We start from the raw sequence: 20,421 nt of genomic DNA, 5'->3' as shown, positions 1-20,421 counted from the left end.
AGCCCTGGGGCAGGAGGATCCCACATGCCACGGAGCAACTAAGCCCATGTACCACAACTACTGAACCTGAGCTCTAGAACCCACGTGCCACAACTGCTGAAGCCCGCGCACCTAGAGCCCTGTGCTGCGCAACAAGAGAAGCCACCACAATAAGAAGCCCGCGCACCACAACGAAGACCCAACGCAGCCAAAAATAAATAAATTAATTAATTTAAAAAATTATATCAAGGGCTTCCCTGGTGGCGCAGTGGTTGAGAGTCTGCCTGCCGATGCAGGGGACACGGGTTCGAGCCCTGGTCTGGGAGGATCCCACATGCCGCGGAGCAACTGGGCCCGTGAGCCACAACTACTGAGCCTGCGTGTCTGGAGCCTGTGCCCCGCAACAAGAGAGGCCACGATAGTTAGAGGCCCGCGCACCGCGATGAAGAGTGGCCCCCGCTTGCCACAACTGGAGAAAGCCCTCTCACAGAAACGAAGACCCAACACAGCCAGAAATAAATAATAAATAAATAAAAATGTAAAATAATAAAAAAAAAAAATTATATCAAGATAACAAAGGAAACCAATTACGTTAACATACAGTTTCTAAAATAGCGAATAAATTTGTGATACGATAATACTATATATACTTCTTTGTTAAGGCATTAATAGTCTAGCAGTCAGTCTAAAACTACTATAATTTTAAAGTAATGATGATAGAAAACATTATTTCAAGATAACTGTGACCACTGTAATGTGATATGAAATTATCTTTGATTTCTATTGGTGACAATGTGACAGGTTCTGCTGACATTGAACTAAAGTGGTTTGTTGCCCATTTAAGTTTAAGGGTGTCCTGCTTTAGGGTGATTGGGTGACAAACTGGCCTTTGCCTTAGAAGATCTTGAAATGTCAGTATCTTTTCTCTAGAATCCTTCAGAATCTTCTTCAGAAAAGAATCCTCTAGTTTCTTTGGGGGCATGTGTCTGGTTGCTGGCATTCCAGGTGCAGGGTAGAGGGAGGGAGCTCGCAGACTATCACTCACTCCGTGCCATCTGCCATTGACCCTGCCTGGTGGCCTAGGGTCAGAGCATCTAGAGCAGCGCTGTTTGGTAAAAATATAATGTGAGCCATGTGCTTTAAATGTTCTAGGAGCTGCATTTAAAAAGCAAAAAGAAATAGGTGAAATTAATTTTTGTAAGTTATCTTACACAGTATGTCCAAAATAGTAGTGTTTCAACATACAGAATTATTGAGGTGTTACATTCCTTTTCATACTAAGTACTTAAAATCCAGTGCATATTTTACTTTATCGTACATCTCAATCCAGACAAACCACATTGCCGGTGCTCGCTTGCTGCAAATGGCCGGGGGCCGTTGTATTGGACGGCGCAGATGAGGAGAATAAGCCTAGGTGGGCGTGCGCGGATACCTTAGTGACTCAGTGTTGGTGCAGCAGGTTAAACTTTTCTGTACTGCACTTAATTCTAATTCTTTCTGGATTGAGAAGATGCTTACTTGCTAAGCATATGTCACGCCAAACAGTATTGGTGTTACCTTCCCGTAATATTATGGGGGGAGGGGTGCTCTTTCAACATGATGACATTTCTTAATAAGCAGTCCTCAACCCCTGCTGTTGAACCCAACCTCTGGATGGAGCCCTTTTCACAGCCCTACATCAGTGACTATAACTTAAAGATAGATGTAGTCACGTTGCTCTGTCCCTTAGATACAAGATAAATATTCTGACTGCTCAGGTAAATCAGTAATGCCCATGCAGGTGGCTGCCTCTCTTGGGTGGATTTTGTGTTATACCACCATCCATCTCCAGAACTTTTCAACTTCCCAAACTGACACTCTGTACCTGTTAAATGCTAACTCCCCATTCTCCCTCTCCCAGCCCCTGGCAACCACCATTCTACTTTCTGTCTCTGAATTTGACTACTCTGGGTACCTCATATAAGTGGAATCATACGGTCTTTGTCCTTTTGTGACTGGTTTAGTTCACTTAGCATAATGTCCTCAAGATTCATTCATGTTACAGCTTATATCAGAATTTTGTTCCTTTTTAAGGCTGAGTAATATTCTGTTGTATGGAGAGACCACATTTTGCTTATCCGTTCATGTGTCCGTGGATCCTTGGGTTGCTTCCATCTTTTGTCTGTTGTGAATAATGACATTTCCTATCTCTTAGGACCACAATTCTTCGTTGACACCACCATGCTTTCTGATCAAATTGTGTACGTCCACCCAAGGCCCTGTCTGACTTATGGCCACAAGTTTTAATGTCACTGTTCTTACATATGTGGAAGAGCTTCACCAAGGAGGTGCCTCAAGGAAACCATGATACCTTCATATTGTGCAGAAGCTTGGAGGGTATTTACAGGCAGGGGGAGAGGACAGGGATTCCAGATGGAGGGAGTAGCACGTGCAAAGGCACAGAAGCAGGAAGGGCAGGGCAGGTCCAGGAATCACAACTGAAAAGAAAGGGGTGGGAAGAGGGGGATGGTGGGTCACAAGAGTAGGAAGCTGACTGAGAAGGGCCTCAAATGTCAGATCAAAGTATTGGGCATTACCCTCCAGGCAGGGGAAAGCAGCTGGGGGATCTGAAGCAACAGTGAGATGGTCAGATTTTCTTTTTAGAAAGATCACCCTTGATTGCTGTGTGGATAAAGCTTTGGAAACAGGGAGACCAGGGCGGTGGGGTGGAAGAGGAAGGAATGGATAAACAGAAGAAATTTTCTGAACGTTCTGAATGGACCGACTAAAGGGGCACAGGGTTGGAGTCAGGTGGATCCCTCCAGCTTCCCTGGTTTGGGCCACAGGTGGATGAAGAGGTCATTAACTTGAAAGAGGGAGTCGGAGGCAGGGCGTGCTTGGCTGGATAAGGAGGGGCTCTTGGGGAAGCAAGATTACAGAGGTCAAGTTGTGCAGATGTCTTTCTTGCTGTTGAAGGAGATGCGGATGAAATGAACGCTTCAACGTAGTCTGTGGGAACTCCTGTGGCCAGGGGGTTGATCAGGATCGTTCCAGAGTGAGTGGAGAATCAGAGAGCCTTGAACGCTGGGCGGCCTACCATGAGCCAGCACTCGGCATTCATCATCTTGTTTACTCCCGGCTATCCAGTGAGGTTGGAGCTATTAAAATCGTGTCTTGAAGAAGAAACAAACATGGAGGTGAAGTGCTCTGCCACTCAACAGCTGTGTGACCTTGGGCACATCTGAGCCTGCTTCGCCCCATTGTTCAGTGGCGATAATGACCCCACCCTCAGCCTATGGTGGGGGTAAGATGAGACCCTGTGTATGCGGAGTGCTTGATGGTGAATGGCAGCAGCCATGCCTGCTGCAGCTGCTGTCACCATCACCCTAACTTGTGGATAGACGCAGCCCAGGCCAGGAGCTGAAAAGGAGGCCACACCTCTAGCCTCAGTGCTGGGAGATGAGAGGTGAACAAGGGTAGACATAGAGCTAGCAGCCTGAGGGAAGGGGCCTGCCATCCCATTTCCCCAGCTCTGGCGAGGAAGGAAACTAAGAGACCTTGGGCGAGTCACCTCAGTTCTCCAGGCCTCCACTTCCTCACCTGTGAATTGGGTGGACCAATACCAACCCCACAGGGCTGTGTATTAATGTAAGATTAGAAACACAAAGCCCTTGGCAAGAACCCAAGAGGTGGTAGCACTTATTACAATTGTCGTTGTTAATGTTGATATTAATATTACTAGAAACAGGCAGTGTAGCCTCCTCCACTTTCACCAGTGGGCAGTTCTGAGTGCAGGTCTCCTTTTTAGGACCTCCCCTAAAGAACTGGTTTGTGTGTAGAGGTGTATACAAGGATGTCTTTGCTGTATTATTTGTAATAAAGCAGGCCCCTCACTGCCTATCACTGTGTTCAGTTACCTTTGTTGCATAAAAAGTGATCTCAAACTTAGTGACATAAAACAACCAGCATTTTATTATGGTTACGGCTATAACAGTAGGTCAGCAATTCAGCAGGAGCATGGCAAGCACATCTCATCTCTACTCCTAGATGTCCGGGGCCTCAGCTGGGATGACTCAGGGCCTGATATCTGAGGGAACGAATTACCTGAAGGTAGTTCACTCACATGCCTGGTGCCTAGACCAGAATGACCTAAAGACCGGGACTGCTTGCCGGGGCCCCTGTGTATGTCTTCTCCACGTGACTTTGCTTCCTCACAGGCAGCCTCGGGGCAGTCGGACTTCTTACCTGTTGGCTCCGGGCTCCAGGCTAACAAGGCTGCCTTGCCTTTGATGACCTCGCCTCAGAAGTCACCTGGGATCTCTACCACTGTATTTTACTGGCTACAAGAAGTTACAAGCCCACCCAGATTCAAGGACGGGGAGAATTAGACCCCGCCTCTTGATAGGGGAGTGTCAGGGTTCTAGAAGAACTCGAGAGACAGGAGATACTGCTGGGGTCATCTTTGGAAAGTACAGTCTGCCACAACACAGAACCAGTTCAATCTAATATGGTACAGTTACAAAGAGCGCTTTTACTACTGAACAGTATGTTGTGAAGTTCTGTCTAGTTTGACACATACAGATCTGCTTCAGTTTGGTTAAATTCTGTGAAGTGTTCAGTGAGATACATGAAGTACTGCATTTTCTTTGCCCACGTTCCTGATGATGGGTGTTTAGGTGTTTTCAGGGTTTTATCAGCATCTTGGCACACGTCTTTCTTGGCATCACATGTGAGAGAATCTCTCTAGGATATTTACCTTGGACAGAATTGCTGGATGGATGGAAACACATTTTATATTTTAATCAGTTCTGCCTGATTGCTCTCCAAAGAGGTTATACCAATGTCTCCTTACACCAACAGTGTTGGAAAATTTCCATTTCTCTGATATCCTCACTGATGCTTGATCCTGTCAGACTTTAAATTAATTATTTGGTAAGTGGAAAAGTATATCTGGTTGATTTATTTTGTATTTACTTTGTTATTAGAGAAGCTATGCATATTTTCATTAATTTATTGGCTCTTTCAACTTTTTCTCCTGTGAATTGCTCAGATAGTTCATTTTTCTATTGCATTGTCAGTGTTTTTAAAATTGATTTGTAGTTCTTTATATATGTGGATACTTAATACTATGTCATATATATATTGTATTTTATTTTATATATATACACACACACACACACACACACACACACATGCATGCTTGTGGAATCTTAGTTCCCCAACCGTGGATTGAACCTGGGCCCCCTGCAGTGAAAGCACTGAGTCCTAACCACTGGACCATCAGGGAATTCCTAAAATTAATGATGTCTTTATCACTTTTTTTTGCTTGTTTTTTGGGCCATGCCACGCAGCTTGCGGGATCTTAGTTCCCTGACCAGGGATCAAAACCTGGCCCCCTGCAGTGGACCACCAGGGAATTCCCAAAATTAATGGTTTTTAATCACTATTATTTTTAATTTTAAGTTCATATCTTTTAATCTTCTGCACCTTTGATTTTTTTATTGTGGTAAAATTTATCATCTTAACCATTTTTAAGTGTCCAGTTCAGTGGTATTAAGTGCATTCACATTGCTGTGCAGCCATCACCACCATCCATCTCCATAACTCCTTTCATCTTGTAAAACTGAAACTCTATACCCACTACACTATAACTCCCTATTCTCCCCTCCACCCCCGGCAACCACCATTATACTTTGTCTTTATGATTTTGACTTATAAAAATAGTATATTTGTCTTTTTGTGATTGGTTTATTTTACTTGGCATAATGTCCTCAAGGTTATTCCATGTTATACCATGTATCAGAACTTTATTCCTTTTTATGGCTGAATAATATTCCATTGCATGTATATACCACATTTTGCTTATCCTTCATCCTTCAGTGGGCATTTGGGTTGCTTCCACATTTCAGCTACTACTGTGAATAATGAACATGGTCCACAAATATCTCTTCGAGTCCCTGCTTTTAATTCTTTTGGGTATGTACCCAGAAGTGGAATTGCTGGATCATATGGTAATTCTATTCTTAGTTTTTTGAGGAACCACCATACTGTTTTCCACAGCAGCTGTGCTATTTTACATTCCTGCCAACAGTGCACAAGAATTCCAGTTTCTCCACGTCCCTGCCAACACTTGCTGTTTTGTTTTTTTTTGATAGTGGCCTTCCTAATGCATATGAGGTAGTATCTCATTGTAGTTTTATTTTATTTTTAATTTTTATTGGAGTATAGTTGATTTACAATGTTGTGTTTCAGGTGTACAGCAATGTGAATCAGTTATACATATACATATATCCACTTTTTTTTAGATTCTTTTCCCATATAGGTCATTACAGAGTATTGGGTAGAGTTCCCTGTGCTATACAGTAGGTCCTTATTAGTTATCTATTTTATATACAGTAGTGTGTGTATGTCAATCCCAATCTCCCAATTTATCCCTTCCCCCCTTTCCCCCCTGGTAACCATAGGTTTGTTTTCTACATCTGTGACTCTATTTCTGTTTCGTAAATAAGTTCATTTGTACCATTTTTTTAGATTCCACATATAAGTGATAACATATGGTATTTGTCTTTCTCTGTCTGAGTTACTTCACTCAGTGTGACAATCTCTAGGTCCATCCATGTTGCTGCAAATGGCATTATTTCATTCTTCTTTATGGCTGAGTAATATTCCATTGTATATATGTACCACATCTTCTTTATCCACTCCTCTGTCAATGGACATTTATGTTGTTTCCATATCTTGACTATTGTAAATAGCACTGTAATGAACATTGGGGTGCATGTATCTTTCTGCATTATGGTTTTCTCCAGATATATGCCCAAGGAGTGGGATTGCTGAATCAAAGGGCAACTCTATTTATAGTTTTTTAAGGAAAAAATTTACATTCCCACCAACAGTGTAGGAGGGTTGCCTTTTGTCCACACCCTCTCCAGCGTTTATTGTTTGTAGATTTTTTGATGATAGCCATTCTGACCGGTGTGAAGTGATACCTCATTGTAGTTTTGATTTGCATTTCTCTAATAATTAGTCATGTTGAGCATCTTGTCATATGTTTGTTGGCCATTTGATTTTTTTTTTGGAGAAATGTGTGTTGACGTCATTTGCCCATTTTTGAATCAGGTTGGGGTTTTTTTGGTTGTTTAAGTTTTAGGAGTTCTCTATATATTCTGAATATTAATCTCTCATCCAGATACATGATTTGCAAATATCTTCTTCCGTTCTGTGAGTTACCCTTTTACTCTGTACGTAATGACTTTAAATGAACAAAATTTTAAAATTTTCACGAGGTCCGGTTTTTCTATTTTTTCGTTGTTTCCCTGTGCCTTTGGTGTTAGAGCTAAGAAATCGTTGCCAAATCCAATGTCCTGAAGCTTTTGGCCTATATTTTCTTATAAGAATTTTGTTGTTTTAGGTTTTAAATTTAGGTTCTTGATCCATTTTGAGTTATGGTATCACATAACAATGTAACTTCACTTTTTTGCATGTGGATATCCAGTTTTCTCCACACCATTTGTTGAAAATATTGTTCTTTCCCCATTGAATGGGCTTGGTACCCTTGTCAAAAATCATTTGATCATGTTTGCAAAGGTTTATTTCAGGGCTGCTATTTTATTCCATTGATCTATATGTCTGTCTTTAGGCCAGTACCACACTGATTTGATTATTGTGGGTTTGTAGTAAGTTCTGAAATCAGGATGTGTGAATCCTCCTGTTTTATTCTTTTTTAAGATTGTTTTTAATGTTTGGGATGCCCTGAGATTCCATATGAATTTTAAGATGGATTTTTCTATTTCTGCAAAAAACATTATTGGAATTTTGATAGGAATTGTATTGAATCTGAAGATTGCTTTGGGTAGTATTGACTTTTTAACAGTATTAAGTCTTACAGTTCATGAACATGGGACTTGTTTCCATTTATCATATCTTCTTAATAACTACAAAACAGCAGTGTTTTGTAATTTTCATTGTGTAAGTCTGTCACCTTAATTAGTTAATTCCTAAATATTTTATTCTTTCTGATGCTATTGTAAATGGAATCGTTTTTGTAATTTCCTTTTCAGGTTGTTTATTGTTAGTATTAGAAATGCAACTGATTTTTGTGTGTTGACTTTGTATTCTGCCTACTTTGCTGAATTCATTTATTAGTTTTATCGGGGTTTTTTTGGTGGAATCTTCTGGGTTTCCTACGTATAAGATCGTATCATCTGCAAACAGAGATAATTTTACTTCTTCCTTTCCAATTTGGATGCCTTTTATTTCTTTTTCTTGACTAACTGCTCTGGCTAGAACTTCCAGTCCTATGTTGAGGTGAAGTGATGAATGTGGGCATCCTTGCCTTATCCTTGATCTTAGAGAAAACACCCTGGAGTATGATGTTCACTGTGGGTTTTTCATGTATGGCTTTTATTTTGTTGAGGTAGTTTCATTCTGTTCCTAGTTTGTTGAGTGTTTTTCTCATGAAAGAGTGTTGAATTTTGTCAGACTTTTCCTGCATCAATTGAGATGATTGTGTGGCTTTTCCCCTTCATTTTGTTGATGTGGCATATTACACTGATCAGCTTTCATATGTTGAACCATCCTTGCAATAAATCCCACTTGGTCATATGTATAATCCTTTTAATATACTGCTGAATCTTGTTTGCTAATATTTTGTTGAGGATTTTTGCATCAGTGTACATAAGGGATAATGGTCTCTAGTTTTCTTGTAGTGTTTCTGTCTGGCTTTGGTATCAAGGTAATGCTGGATTCATAGAATGAGTTAGGAAGTGTTTCCTCCTCTTCAGTTTTTTGGAAAAATTTGAGAAGGAGTGGTGTTAGTCATCTTTAAATGTTTGGTAGAATTCAGCAGTGGAACCACTGGGTCCAGAGCTTTTCTTTGTTGGGAAATTTTTGATTACTGATTCAAAACTATTCAGATTTTCTATCTTTTCATGATTTAGTCTTGGTAGGTTTTGTGTTTCTGTGAATTTGTCCATTTCATCTAGGTTATCCAGTTTGTTGGTGTACAGTTGTTCTAGTATTCTCTTATAATCTTTTTTATTTCTGTAGAATTGGTAGTAATGTCCCCACTTTCATTTTTTATTTTAGTATTTGAGTCTTTTCTTCTTTTCTTAGTCTATCTAGTTAAAGTTTTGTCAGTTTTGTTGATCTTTTTGAAGAACCAACTTTTGGTTTTTTGATTTTTCTCTGTTGTTTCCCTATTCTCTGTTTCATTTAGCTCTGTTCTAATCTTTATTATTTCCTTCCTTCTGCTAGCTTTGGGATAGTTTGTTCTTTTTCTAGTTTCTTAGGTTATAAAGTTAGGTTGTTGATCTGAGATCTTTCCTAAGTTGTTTTTTTTTTAAGGGTACATAGTGCTGACTTTTTTTTTTGTTTGTTTTTGCTGCATTGGGTCTTCATTGCTGCACACAGGCTTTCTCTAGTTACAGCTAGCAGGGGCTACTCTTTGTTGTGGTGTGCGGGCTTCTCATTGCGGTGGCTTCTCTTTGTTGAGCACAGGCTCTAGACACGCGGGCTTCAGTAGTTGTGGCACACAGGCTCAGTAGTAGTAGCTTGCGGGCTCTAGAGCGCAGGATCAGTAGTTGTGGCGCACGGACCTAGTTGCTCCGCGGCATGTGGGATCCTCCCGGACCAGGGCTCACTGGAGAGACATTTTGAAGTCTCTGCTTTCCTCACTGATTAGTGATGCCAGTCAGTCATAACCACGGCCAGATTGCTACACACACAGGGGTGTGTTTCTCAGTTCTATTCTGTTCTGCTGCCCTTTTGTCTGTTTCTGTGTTAATACAGCTTTTAATTGCCATAGCTTTTTAACATGCCTTGGCATCTGATAGGGTGAATCCCCTTCCTTATTCTTTTTGTTCAGAAAGAAAAAGTCTATTTATATCTTCATTCTTCCAATACCAATTTTAGAATTAGTATATCAAGTTCCTCAGAAAAATTTTCCTGGGTCGCTGACTAGAAATAGAGTTATAGATTACTTTGGGAAAAACTGATACCTGAGAAATATTGAGTCTTCTTAGCTATGAATGAAGTTTATCTCTCCATTTATTCAGATCTCCATTTTATATCCTTCTATTCAAGTTTGATTAATATATCTAGGAAGGCCTTATGTATTTTTATTAGATTTATTCCTTGGTACTTTCTAGTTTTTGTTTTGATAGTAAAATGAATTTTTATATTTGCATACTCTAGTAAGTTATGTTGAGACTTCTACATTGATCTTGTATCCAGCAACCTTGTACAACTCTCAGTCCTCTTAGATTCGCATCATAAATGATCATATTATTTGCTCTAGTGGCAATTTTATGTCTTTTTTAAAAGATTTATTTCTATTTATTTTCTTTTTGGCTGCATTGGGTCTTTGTTGCTGCGCGCAGGCTTTGTCTAGTTGCGGCGAACGGGGGCTGCTCTTCATTGCGGTGCGTGGGCTTCTCATTGCGGTGGCCTCTCTTGTTGCAGAGCATGGGCTCTAGGCGCGTGGGCTTCAGTAGTTGTGGTGCATGGGCTCAGCAGTTGTAGCTTGCGGGCTTTAGAGCACAGGCTCAGTACTTGTGGCACACAGGCTTAGTTGCTCCGCGGCATGTGGGATCTTCCCGGACCAGGGCTCGAACCCATGTCCCCTGCATTAGCAGGTGGATTCTTAACACTGCGCCACCAGGGAAGCCCTGTGTTTCTCTTTCTAATCTTACTGTGTCTCATGCATATCTTGTCTAACTGCAAGAGTGTCAGGACATTGTGCGACAGTGGGAAGAAAGCAGCATCCCTCCCTTGGTCCTGACCTTCATTCACTCAGTGAGTATTTACTGAGTTCCTACCGTATACAGGCACTATTCTAGCTTCTGGGGAGGTAGCAGAACAACACAAGGTCCCTGCCCTCGTGGAGCTTACATTCTCATGGGGAGAGACAGAAAATAACCAACTAAACATATAATATGCAAGATGGTTAGACATGCAACAGAGAAAACAAAGCACAGTAAGAGCAGGATGAAGAGAGCTGCCTGGCTGGGGGTAGTGTTGCTGTCCCACATAGTGTGGTCAGCGAAGGCCTCCCAGATAAGGTGACCTTGGAGCAGAAAGCTGAAGGAAGGAAGAGAGAAGAAGTCTCAGAGCTCTGGAGATCAGAGAACTCCAGTGGTGGGCAAGCGCTTGACGTGTTCTAGGGCTGGGGAAGGCGGCCAGTGTAGCTGCAGGAGTGAGCAGAGAGGTGGGGGGTGGAGTCCGTGTGGTGGGGCCTCAGAGGTGTCAGAGGCTTGGCTTTGACTCCCAAAAGAGAATGTGTTGGAGAGTGCAATGTGACATTCTTTTTTACAGGATTAATCTAGTTTCTCTGTTCAGAAGAGAGTGGGCGGAGGGGCACAAGTGGAAGCTGGGAAATGAGTTAGGAGGAAGTAACATAATCTGGGGAAGAGGAGATGGTGGTGGCCATGGAGCATTTAAGGGAGGGGTCAGATTCTGGGTATACTTGGAAGGCAGAGCAGGATTTCCTGATGGATTGGATATGGAGTAAGAGTGAAAGGAGTCCAAAATGGTTTGGAGTCTGAGTGACGGAAAGGATGGCATTGCCACTGCGATAAGGAAGTTGCATCCCTGACTTTGTAAAGACTAAATTAGTACCTTTACCACTTCACAGATGACGCAAGGACCTTAGATCACTTTTATCCCCCTCCTAACCTGTGTACTATTGCTGTTAAGTATTTCAGTTCTATATATATGTTCTAAATGCCACAAGACATTATTTTTGTTTTATACAATCAGTATTTACTTACCCATGTATTTACTCTTTCTCGTACTCTTCACTCCTTTATTTCTTTGCTTCTAGTTAGGATCATTTTCCTTCTGCCTGAAGAACTCCCTTTAGTATTTATTTTAATGCAGTATTTGTCTCAAAATGTCTGTATTTTTCCCTCTTTTTTTGAACAGTATTTTTTTAAAACTGTCCTCCAGGAGGCAGGCTTCTGTTTGTTATTATTTTTTAATTTATTTTATTTATTCTTTTGGCCGCGCCACGCGGCATGCGGGATCTTAGTTCCCCGACCAGGGATCAAACCCGTGTGCCCCCTGCAGTGGAAGTGTGGAGTCTTTAACCACTGGACTGCCAGGGAAGTCCCTGAACAGTATTTTTGCTAAGTATAGAATTATAGGTACGTATTGATCTTCTTTCAACACTTTATAAATATGTTTTTATGTCCTGGTTTCCAGCCTTTCTATTGAAAAGTCAACTGTCAGTCTTCCTGCTGCTTCTTTGAAGAATAATTTGTTTTCTCCCCTTTGTCTGCTTTTAAGACTTTTTCTCCTGTGTTTGAGTTTTATCCATCTTACTGTGATACCTAGGTATGGTTTTCTTTGTACTTTTCCAGCTTGATGCTCACAGGGTTTCTTGAATCTGCGGCCTTAATAACTCTCATCAGTTTCAGAAAAGTCTTGGCCATCATTTCCTCAAATTTCTGCTCCATGTTATTTCTTCTCTACTTGTGGACTCCAATTACACATATTTTAGACTGCCACATCTTATGTTTCTTCATTCTTCTGTATTTTCCCTTTTTTTTTTTTCTTCCTCTGGACCTCAGTCTGGATATTTTCTACTGGATTATTTTATAGTTCAGCTGTAACCAATCTATTAAACCTATCTATTGCAGTCTTAATTTCAGTTACCCTATTTTTTAGTTCTAGAATTTCCATTTGATTCTTTTTGATAGATTTCTGGTTCTTTGCTGAAATTCCTCATCATGTCATATATTTTCTGGGACATATTCACAGTCATTTTAAAGCCCTGGTCCAATACCTCTAGTACCTACATCCCCTATAGTTCTTTTACTTTTTGCTGATTTTTCTCTTTTGGTGTGCAGTCATTTGGTCCTACCTCGTGGCATGCTTGGTAATTTTTATTCAATGCCAGAAACTGTATACGAAAACTACAGAGATAACTTGAAGCTCAGGATGATTTTCTTTTCTTCTTTTTTTTTTTTCAAGACGATTTTCTATTCTTTGAGAACGAATTTACTTTTGCTTCTTGTAGACAATTAGAGTAGGGCCAGACCAACTTAATCTAATATGGGATTGAGCTGATTCAGAGCTGGGTTTTGTGACAGCCTGGGGTATTTCCAAGCCCTTCCTCCTTGGCAGACACTGAGCTCCAATTTTTGTTTCTCCCCCATCTTAAGACTGCTGGAAGCTTTGCTCAGCTTGATGCGCTTTCCCCCAAGTCCTGTCTGCTCTGGTAGCTCCGAATTCCAGTTTTGGTCTCCCTTTCCCCATGGAACTGCCACAAGTTCTGCTTAGCTTCTCAGACTCTGAACCACCACTTTCTTCTTGGCTTCTTAGCACCTCAGCCTTGTGCTGCTTATAAGCTGGGAGATGCCTTGGGGTAGAAGGCAGTACAGAATATCAGACTTGGCTGAATATAGTTTCCGTTCTCACTGACATCTTAGCCTCTCAAATTCTGGTTGCTTTGGTAATTTTTTAATGCCTTGAAAGATTTTTTTTGTTGTTGTTTTTGGTATTTTATTTAGTTTTTTTTTTTTTTATTTTTCTTGGTGGGAGGGTTCAGTTTGTCTGATAGTAACTGGTTTTTCATAGCCAGAATCAGAAGTCATTAGAATTTTCTAATGTTGAATCAGTCTTGTATTACCAGAATAAACCCAGCTGAGTTATTTTAGTACATTGTTGTACTTTTGTTAATATCTGATTTAATAATTTTGCCTTTCTTCAAAGGCAGCATTACTTGGCTGGTAATTTTCCTTTCTCATCCTTGTCCTGTTTTAGTATCAAGGTTATCTAGCTTCATAAAATGAGTTTGGGATGGTTCCTTTATTCATATTCTAAATCATCTCTCTGAATAAATTTCTTTTCTTCCATTCTCTCTGTCCTTTTAGAACTCTGATAGATGTATTTTAAGTCTCCCTGTCTCCTCCATGTCTCTCAGTCACTTTTTTAAAAATAGTCTCATCTTTTTAATACATCTAGTTGCTTCTTTTATTTCTTAAAAAATAAGGTACCTAAGTGCAGTCTTATGGTTAGGAATTCTCAGGAGAAACTTTTCCTTTTATTCCCATCCTTTTTTTTTTTTTTTTCTTTTAATTATTTTATTTTTGGCTGCGTTGGGTCTTTGTTGCTGTGTGCGGGCTTTTCTCTAATTGCAGCGAGCAGAGGCTAGTCTTCATTGCCGTGCGCAGGCTTCTCATTGCTGTGGCTTCTCTTGTTGCAGAGCACAGCCTCTAGGTGCGCAGGTTCCAGTAGTTGTGGCACACGGGCTTCAGTAGTTGTGGCTCACGGGCTCTAGAGCACAGGCTCAGTAGTTGTGGCACACGGGCCTAGTTGCTCCGCGGCATGTGGGATCTTCCCGGACCAGGGCTCGAACCCGTGTCCCCTGCATTGGCAGGTGGATACTTAACCACTGAGCCACCAGGGAAGCCCTCCCATCCTACTTTAGACCAAGCCAGGCACATATACCCACTACCTTCTGGGGGTGGGGGTGGTCATTTTATCCCCAGCAGCTTAGCTATTCATTTAAGAAATCTTGTCTTGTTAATCTAGCAGTGTAAGTGTTTTGAGCGAGGAGCTTTTTCACTCCTGTCCTCCTTGTCCTTATTGGTTTTCATCAGGGTTTATTCTTTGTGCTGTGTCCATCATGGCCCTTGTTTCTGTGATGCCTGATTTTTCTCTTGCACTAGTTCCAGAGCTCATGTTTTATCCCCTTCCATTGTCTTGCATCTCTTTTCAGAGCACCTTATCTCTGCTTTGAACTACTGTTTAAATATTTGTGGCTAAATGTCAACACTTTTCATCTGTTCTCTGGCAACAACTTTCTGGTGAATGTTCATCTGCCATTTACTGCTCCTATAACATGTTTAGCTCCTGTGTTGGTTTCTTTTTAATAACTAATTTCTGAATGAGGTGAAATTCTTCCTTCATGAGCTGCTGTTAAGTAGACCACTGTGGGAGCCAGGACTGTGTCCCAGGCTGGCAGGAATTCCTCAGGCATGGTGATGGGTGCAGGGTGCGTTCTTCAGCCTGGTCTTCTCCCCAGGCGATGAGAGGGCGGTTACCATACAGTGTTGTCCTCGTCCCCCTGCCCCCCACCTTTGGTGCTGAACCAGGTTCAGGAACGCTCCTGCTGCAGTCCACACCCCCTTTTTATTTCAAATAAGAGATTATTGGCTTCTCCTCTCAAGTTATGCTGCTTTTGAGAACTCAGAACTGCCACTTTTATCTGAGCCTTTCAACCCCAAGAATCCTCCTCGTGTGGCTATCAGTGCATGTGGCAGCCTTCCTATACTACATTCCAGAGTTCTGTCAGGAGACAGTTTGCATTTTGATTTCTTGTTTACTCTGTTTTGCTTTTCAGTGATTTCTAAGGGGGTTAGGAGGTAGTACCATCTTCCTGCCACCACTTTAAAACTGGAAATCACACTAAAAGATTTCAACCTTGTATTCCTGGGCTAAACACTTCATGGTGAACTCTTCTGTTGGATTCTCTTTGCTTTAAGACTTTTATGTTCATAATGAAAGTGCCCTATTCTTGGCATGTCCTATGTTCTCTCAGGGCTCCTGAAATTAGCGGTGTCATTTTCTGTTTATTTACTCTCAGGAAGAATTTGAATGTATAAAACAGGGATTATCTATTCCTGGAAGGTTTTGTAAAACCTCACCTGTAAAACGACATAGGCCTGGTTCCTTTTTCTGGGGAAGATTTTTAACTCCTGCTTCAGTTTTTTAAAACAGTTATTGGCCTAATCAGATTCTCTATTTCTTCTTGAGTCTATGATAGTAATTTATGTTTTCCTGAAAATTTTTTCCATTTAAACTTAGTTTTCAAATTTATTGCCATAAAATGTCCTTAGCAACTAGGGGATGGGGCTCACTTTATTATGTGTGGTTTGCATTTTTCACAGTGACAGTGGGTTAATGTGTAAATAAAATGAAGACTGACTGCCATCACCAAATAATGATTGGCATCCTAAGGCGGGGAGGGGAGGTGAAAGCCATGACCCTGATCCTGCCTTCCACCCCAGCAGACCTTGTGCACTGCTCAGTCTTTTTCTACCTTCTCTTTCTCAGTCTTAGGGAAAGTCCTCAGTGCTGTGGGCAGTGCCCAGCTACTGATGTCACAGAAATTCCAGCAGTTCCGGGGCCTCTGTGAGCAAAACTTGGTGAGTGTGATTCTTCTTCCTCCACAGTGGGTCTTCTAGCCAGAGCCCCCAGCTGGATTAGCCTCTAAGCCTCTGTGACCTCCTCTCTAACATGGAGAAGGTGCTGCTTCCTCATGGCATTGGAAAGATGACAGTGGTGCATGTCAGTGCCTAGCACAGGAAAAGGGCCAGGAATGGTCCTTTCAGATCTCTACTACCTTCTGAAATAGAAAAGTGAACTCTGTGTCAAAACAGCCACATGAAAGTTAAAAATCAGTTAGCACTGATTTATTTATATACAACATACTCTATATCTAAGAAGACAGTCAAGGTAAGAACTAAAGAAATAACCACCATGAGGCTTGGTGGGTTTCCCTCTCCTTCACCCTCGCCGCTAGGCAGCAGCTTTTCCTGTGGAAGCCTCTTTCCATCTGGCAGGGGTGGTGTACTCCCAGGGGTGGAGGACAGTGGCGAGTGTTTGTCTCTAGGACCGGTAGGGGTTTGGGCGTTCACTGGGGAAGTCCTGATAAGGAATGTGCTCTCAGAGAACAGAGTGATGGGCTAGAAACCACACGGATTCTGTAATCACACCCACCGGGGAGTGATCCTGCCTCCTCCCTGTGAAATGAGACGAGTTGCCTGCCTGGCATACACGCTGAGGCCATGAGGGCTTTCCTCACTGTAGCCCTACAGTGGTGGCGAAGGCCTCAGTCCCCATGTGTGTGCAGGACCCACTCTCATGATAGGACTGTCTCTCTCTCCCAAAGCTCTCCACCATCAGGGCCAGCAGTAATCAGGAATTGGGTTCATTCGCTCATACAGATACTGACCCGACCCAGGGAACAGGAGAGTAAGACCAGGCCTCAAGAGAACCCAACCAGGGCTGGCAGAGCTAGGAGACAGTACTTGGGATGGGGTGCAGGACCAGCCTCTGCCCTGCTTGCCCCACTGAACCCCATCTGTCCCACAGAACCCTGATGCCAACCCACGTCCAACAGCCCAGGACCTGGCAGGGTTCTGGGACCTGCTGCAGCTGTCCATCGAGGACATCAGCATGAAGTTTGATGAACTCTACCACCTCAAGGCCAACAGCTGGCAGCTGGTGGAGACCCCCGAGAAGAGGAAGGTGAGCATGGAGCAGTGCGGAGGGGAAGTCCAGGGACAAATTCCTGGTCGGCAATAACGCTGGCCACATCGGTCAGTGCTGCTTGGCTCCCTTCTCTGTGTGTCGTCTTTGAGCTGGGGGCTCACGTCCATCAGTGTGCGGGGTCCATGCTCGGCGCTCGTCCAGCATGCCACTCGCTCTGTGTAGTTGAGGCTGCCCCCGCGAAGCATGCCTTCCTGCCCTGCATGTTCAGAAAGTGGGAGACACGTGCCCACAGCCCAGAGCACTAGCGTAGACACAGCCGTTGGAACCCTGGAGGTAGAAAAATGGTCCTTCTGCTAGGACCACGCTGCCCAGGAGTTACAGGGGTCTGGACCCGATTCTGCCTCCTGGGCCAGCCTCTTCCCTGAGGCTCAGGCTTCCATCTGTAAAACAGTGGCACCCAATGACCCCTTTGGTTATTGGTTACTGGACTGTGGCCCTTGTGAGTTTTGATCGCCTAGAACAGCATGTGAAATGTGACCTGGGAGTCGGAGGCCCTGAACTTAAATCCCATCTCTGGCCCTATGATTCCTGCGTGAATTTCAGGCTCTCAGGGGTTCAAAGCAGGGGTGGGAAGAGGTGATCTGTCTGTCCCTTCCTACTAGAACATTCTAGGATTGTAAGCTTGCTTTTTGCTCCTATGCCTTGTGCTATTCCCACCATCATCGCTTCTTGTGGCTTCCTGCTTCCAAATGTGTGTTGCTTGTGCCCGATGCGAGGAAGCTGGGGTGGAGGCTCCAGCTGCCAGCATACAGTGGGTGGTAGCGCCACACAAAAGGTGGCACCTTTATTTTATTTTTCTTCTCTCCTCACTGTCTCACTAAAGGAAGAGAAGAAACCACCCCCTCCGGTCCCAAAGAAGCCAGCCAAATCCAAGCCGGCAGTGAGCCGCGACAAGGCCTCTGACGCTGGAGACAAGCAGCGTCAGGAGGCCCGCAAGAGACTCCTGGCGGCCAAGCGGGCGGCTTCCGTGCGGCAGAACTCAGCCACGGAGAGCGCGGACAGCATCGAGATTTATGTCCCTGAGGCCCAGACCCGGCTCTGAGACCAGGAAGCAGGAAGCAAACAATTTTAAGTCATTAAAAAAAGAAACCTACAAACTAAATGTGAAAGGAACAAAATTTTCTCAACCTTTAGTATGGTTATTCTGTCTAGAGACCCTGAGCCAACTTTCAAATTGACGCATACAAGGGCTCACAATTTGGCTTTTTTGGGTCCCTCCCAGCTTTAGGTTATGAAGACTTCACACAAAAAAATCAACAGAAACACAAAACTATAAAACTTTTTTTTCCTCTTGCTGGCCGTGGTGGACTAGATAGATGGACTTCGGCAACGCCCCGGCCCAGCCTCCAGACTACGGTCTTTTTACTTGCTCTATCTAATGAGAACTTAAACTAGCTTGTTTACAAGATGACGACAGCCCAAGGGCAGCTTTGGGCACCTGCCATGTCCTTCCTCCTTTTCCTGGCTACCCCAGCTCTGACCTTGGAGTTTTCATTCTTACATTTTTCTCTTTTCCCTTAAGAGCTCACACAGGGGTCACCATCCTGACTATCGGCTTTCTGGTTCTCAGCCCTTTTTGTGGGTGAGCCCAGAGGACAGAGAGATGGACACGCGTCCCCTCCCCCACCAAGTGCTCACACACGCAGATATAGGTTCCTCTCAGCAGAAGCAGCCCTCCCACTGTGATCTGCCAGCCCTAGGCAGCGTCAGGCGGGTGACTCGCCTCTCTGAGACCATGAGGAGGGCTGAAGTCTTTGGGGGGGGGGGGGGAATGAGATAAAAACCACAGCTTACCACACTCCAGACTCCCGCCTTTTTCTTCTCTCCAGCCCCTTCTTCCTTCAGCAAAATGTATGACTCAGAGTGACTTGCAGGGGCCACTCAAGAGAGGGACCCCATTTTCCAGGGGTCATGTGTCCCTGGCCGAGCCTGTGTACAGTACCCGAGGGGCGGGCGGCTGTGTCTGTACGTATGTGTACATATGCACATAGACCTTAGAGTGTATATTTAACAAACGCCCCTCTGCTCACCCATGCCCACCAGCGCCACCGCTGGCTCTCGGGGGCACCTGGCAGGAGGCGGGTGTGTGAATAGCATATATTTTTACATGTACTATATCTAGGTGTGTGTACAAGTGTGTGTAAAAATATATACCTTGTGTGTAAGCAGCCCCCCCCCTTTTTTTTGTCTCTCACCTGCCCCCCACTCCCCGGCCATGGGCCCATCTGCCCGGCCTCTGAGTTTTCTATTTTTTTACCCCAGTCATCCTTCTCTCTCCCCTGCCCCCCAGCCCCACTCCCAGGGTGTCATGAGCCCTGAGCTGCAATGGCCCAGGCCTGCAGGGTGAGGTGGGGGGCAGGGAGGGAGAGGGCGAGGCCAGGCCCGCAGCAAGCTCCGTGCACGAGGGCTGCTCTCCTGTGGCCACGGCTGTGGCACTGGAGACGTCCTCGTGTCCAGCACCTGCCACAGGGGCCCCAGGTGAACTGTGGGCCTGCTCTAGGGCCCATTCCAGCTTGGCCGCCGTCTGTGACCTTGGGCAAGTCACTTGACCTCTGTGTGCCTCAACTTTCTCCTCTGTAAAATGGGGACAGTCCCCGCCCCTCCCTACCTCACAGGCATGTTGTGAGAATAAATGAGGTAACGTGTACCACGGGCTCATGGTGTTATTGCAGCGGGACGGGCCAGGCTGGGATGAGGTGGGTGGAGTGGACGCCCCAGGAGACAGCCAGACCCCTTCCAAACGGCAGCTCCTTGGAGACAGGCTGACCGGAGTGCAAACTGTAACGCCAGCTCTCTCATGCACCAGCTCTGTGATCCCGGGCAAGAAAACTAAGCTCTCGGTTCCCTTCTCTAAAAGATGAGTGTGTAACATCTGCCTGACCAGCTTCCTCCAGAGAAATAAATGCTTTATCGTTGCTATATGGGAGCTGAGATGGGCTGCCCACGCTGACAACTCACGCCCCCTCTGTAGACCCCGACTCTGCGTGCGCTTCACCCAGGACGGGGCACTCGGTACCCCAGCAGCTGCCTGCACCCTGACAGTTACATGCATTGGATGCACTTCCTGAGCACCTACCCTGCTCGTAGAGCTCAAGCCCCGGTGGGGGAGACACGGAACATGCCATAGGTGAGTTCCAGTCTACAGCAGATGGTAGGAAAGGAGATGCAGCACAGTGAGGCTAT

The 20,421-nt window shown here is 44.1% G+C and overlaps 1 protein-coding gene across 5 annotated transcripts in view; it reads left to right on the top strand.

Annotated features, from left to right (window-relative positions):
* Positions 1-19,885, top strand: part of DLGAP4 (DLG associated protein 4) — an 84,644-nt gene extending 64,759 nt beyond the window's left edge. For all 5 annotated transcript variants that reach the window (XM_068565454.1, XM_068565453.1, XM_068565455.1 and 2 more), the window contains 3 exons: positions 16,018-16,109; positions 17,059-17,214; positions 18,062-19,885. In XM_068565454.1, the coding sequence (XP_068421555.1) occupies positions 16,018-16,109; positions 17,059-17,214; positions 18,062-18,280 (467 nt within the window). In that variant the 3' untranslated portion in view covers positions 18,281-19,885. The remainder of the gene's footprint in view (positions 1-16,017; positions 16,110-17,058; positions 17,215-18,061) is intronic.
* The last annotated feature ends 536 nt before the right edge of the window (positions 19,886-20,421 follow it).

Source organism: Eschrichtius robustus, chromosome 16 (genome assembly GCF_028021215.1).
Source record: "Eschrichtius robustus isolate mEscRob2 chromosome 16, mEscRob2.pri, whole genome shotgun sequence".
In the NCBI taxonomy this organism is placed as follows: Eukaryota; Metazoa; Chordata; class Mammalia; order Artiodactyla; family Eschrichtiidae; genus Eschrichtius; species Eschrichtius robustus.
This window is presented reverse-complemented; position numbering and strand designations above follow the sequence as displayed.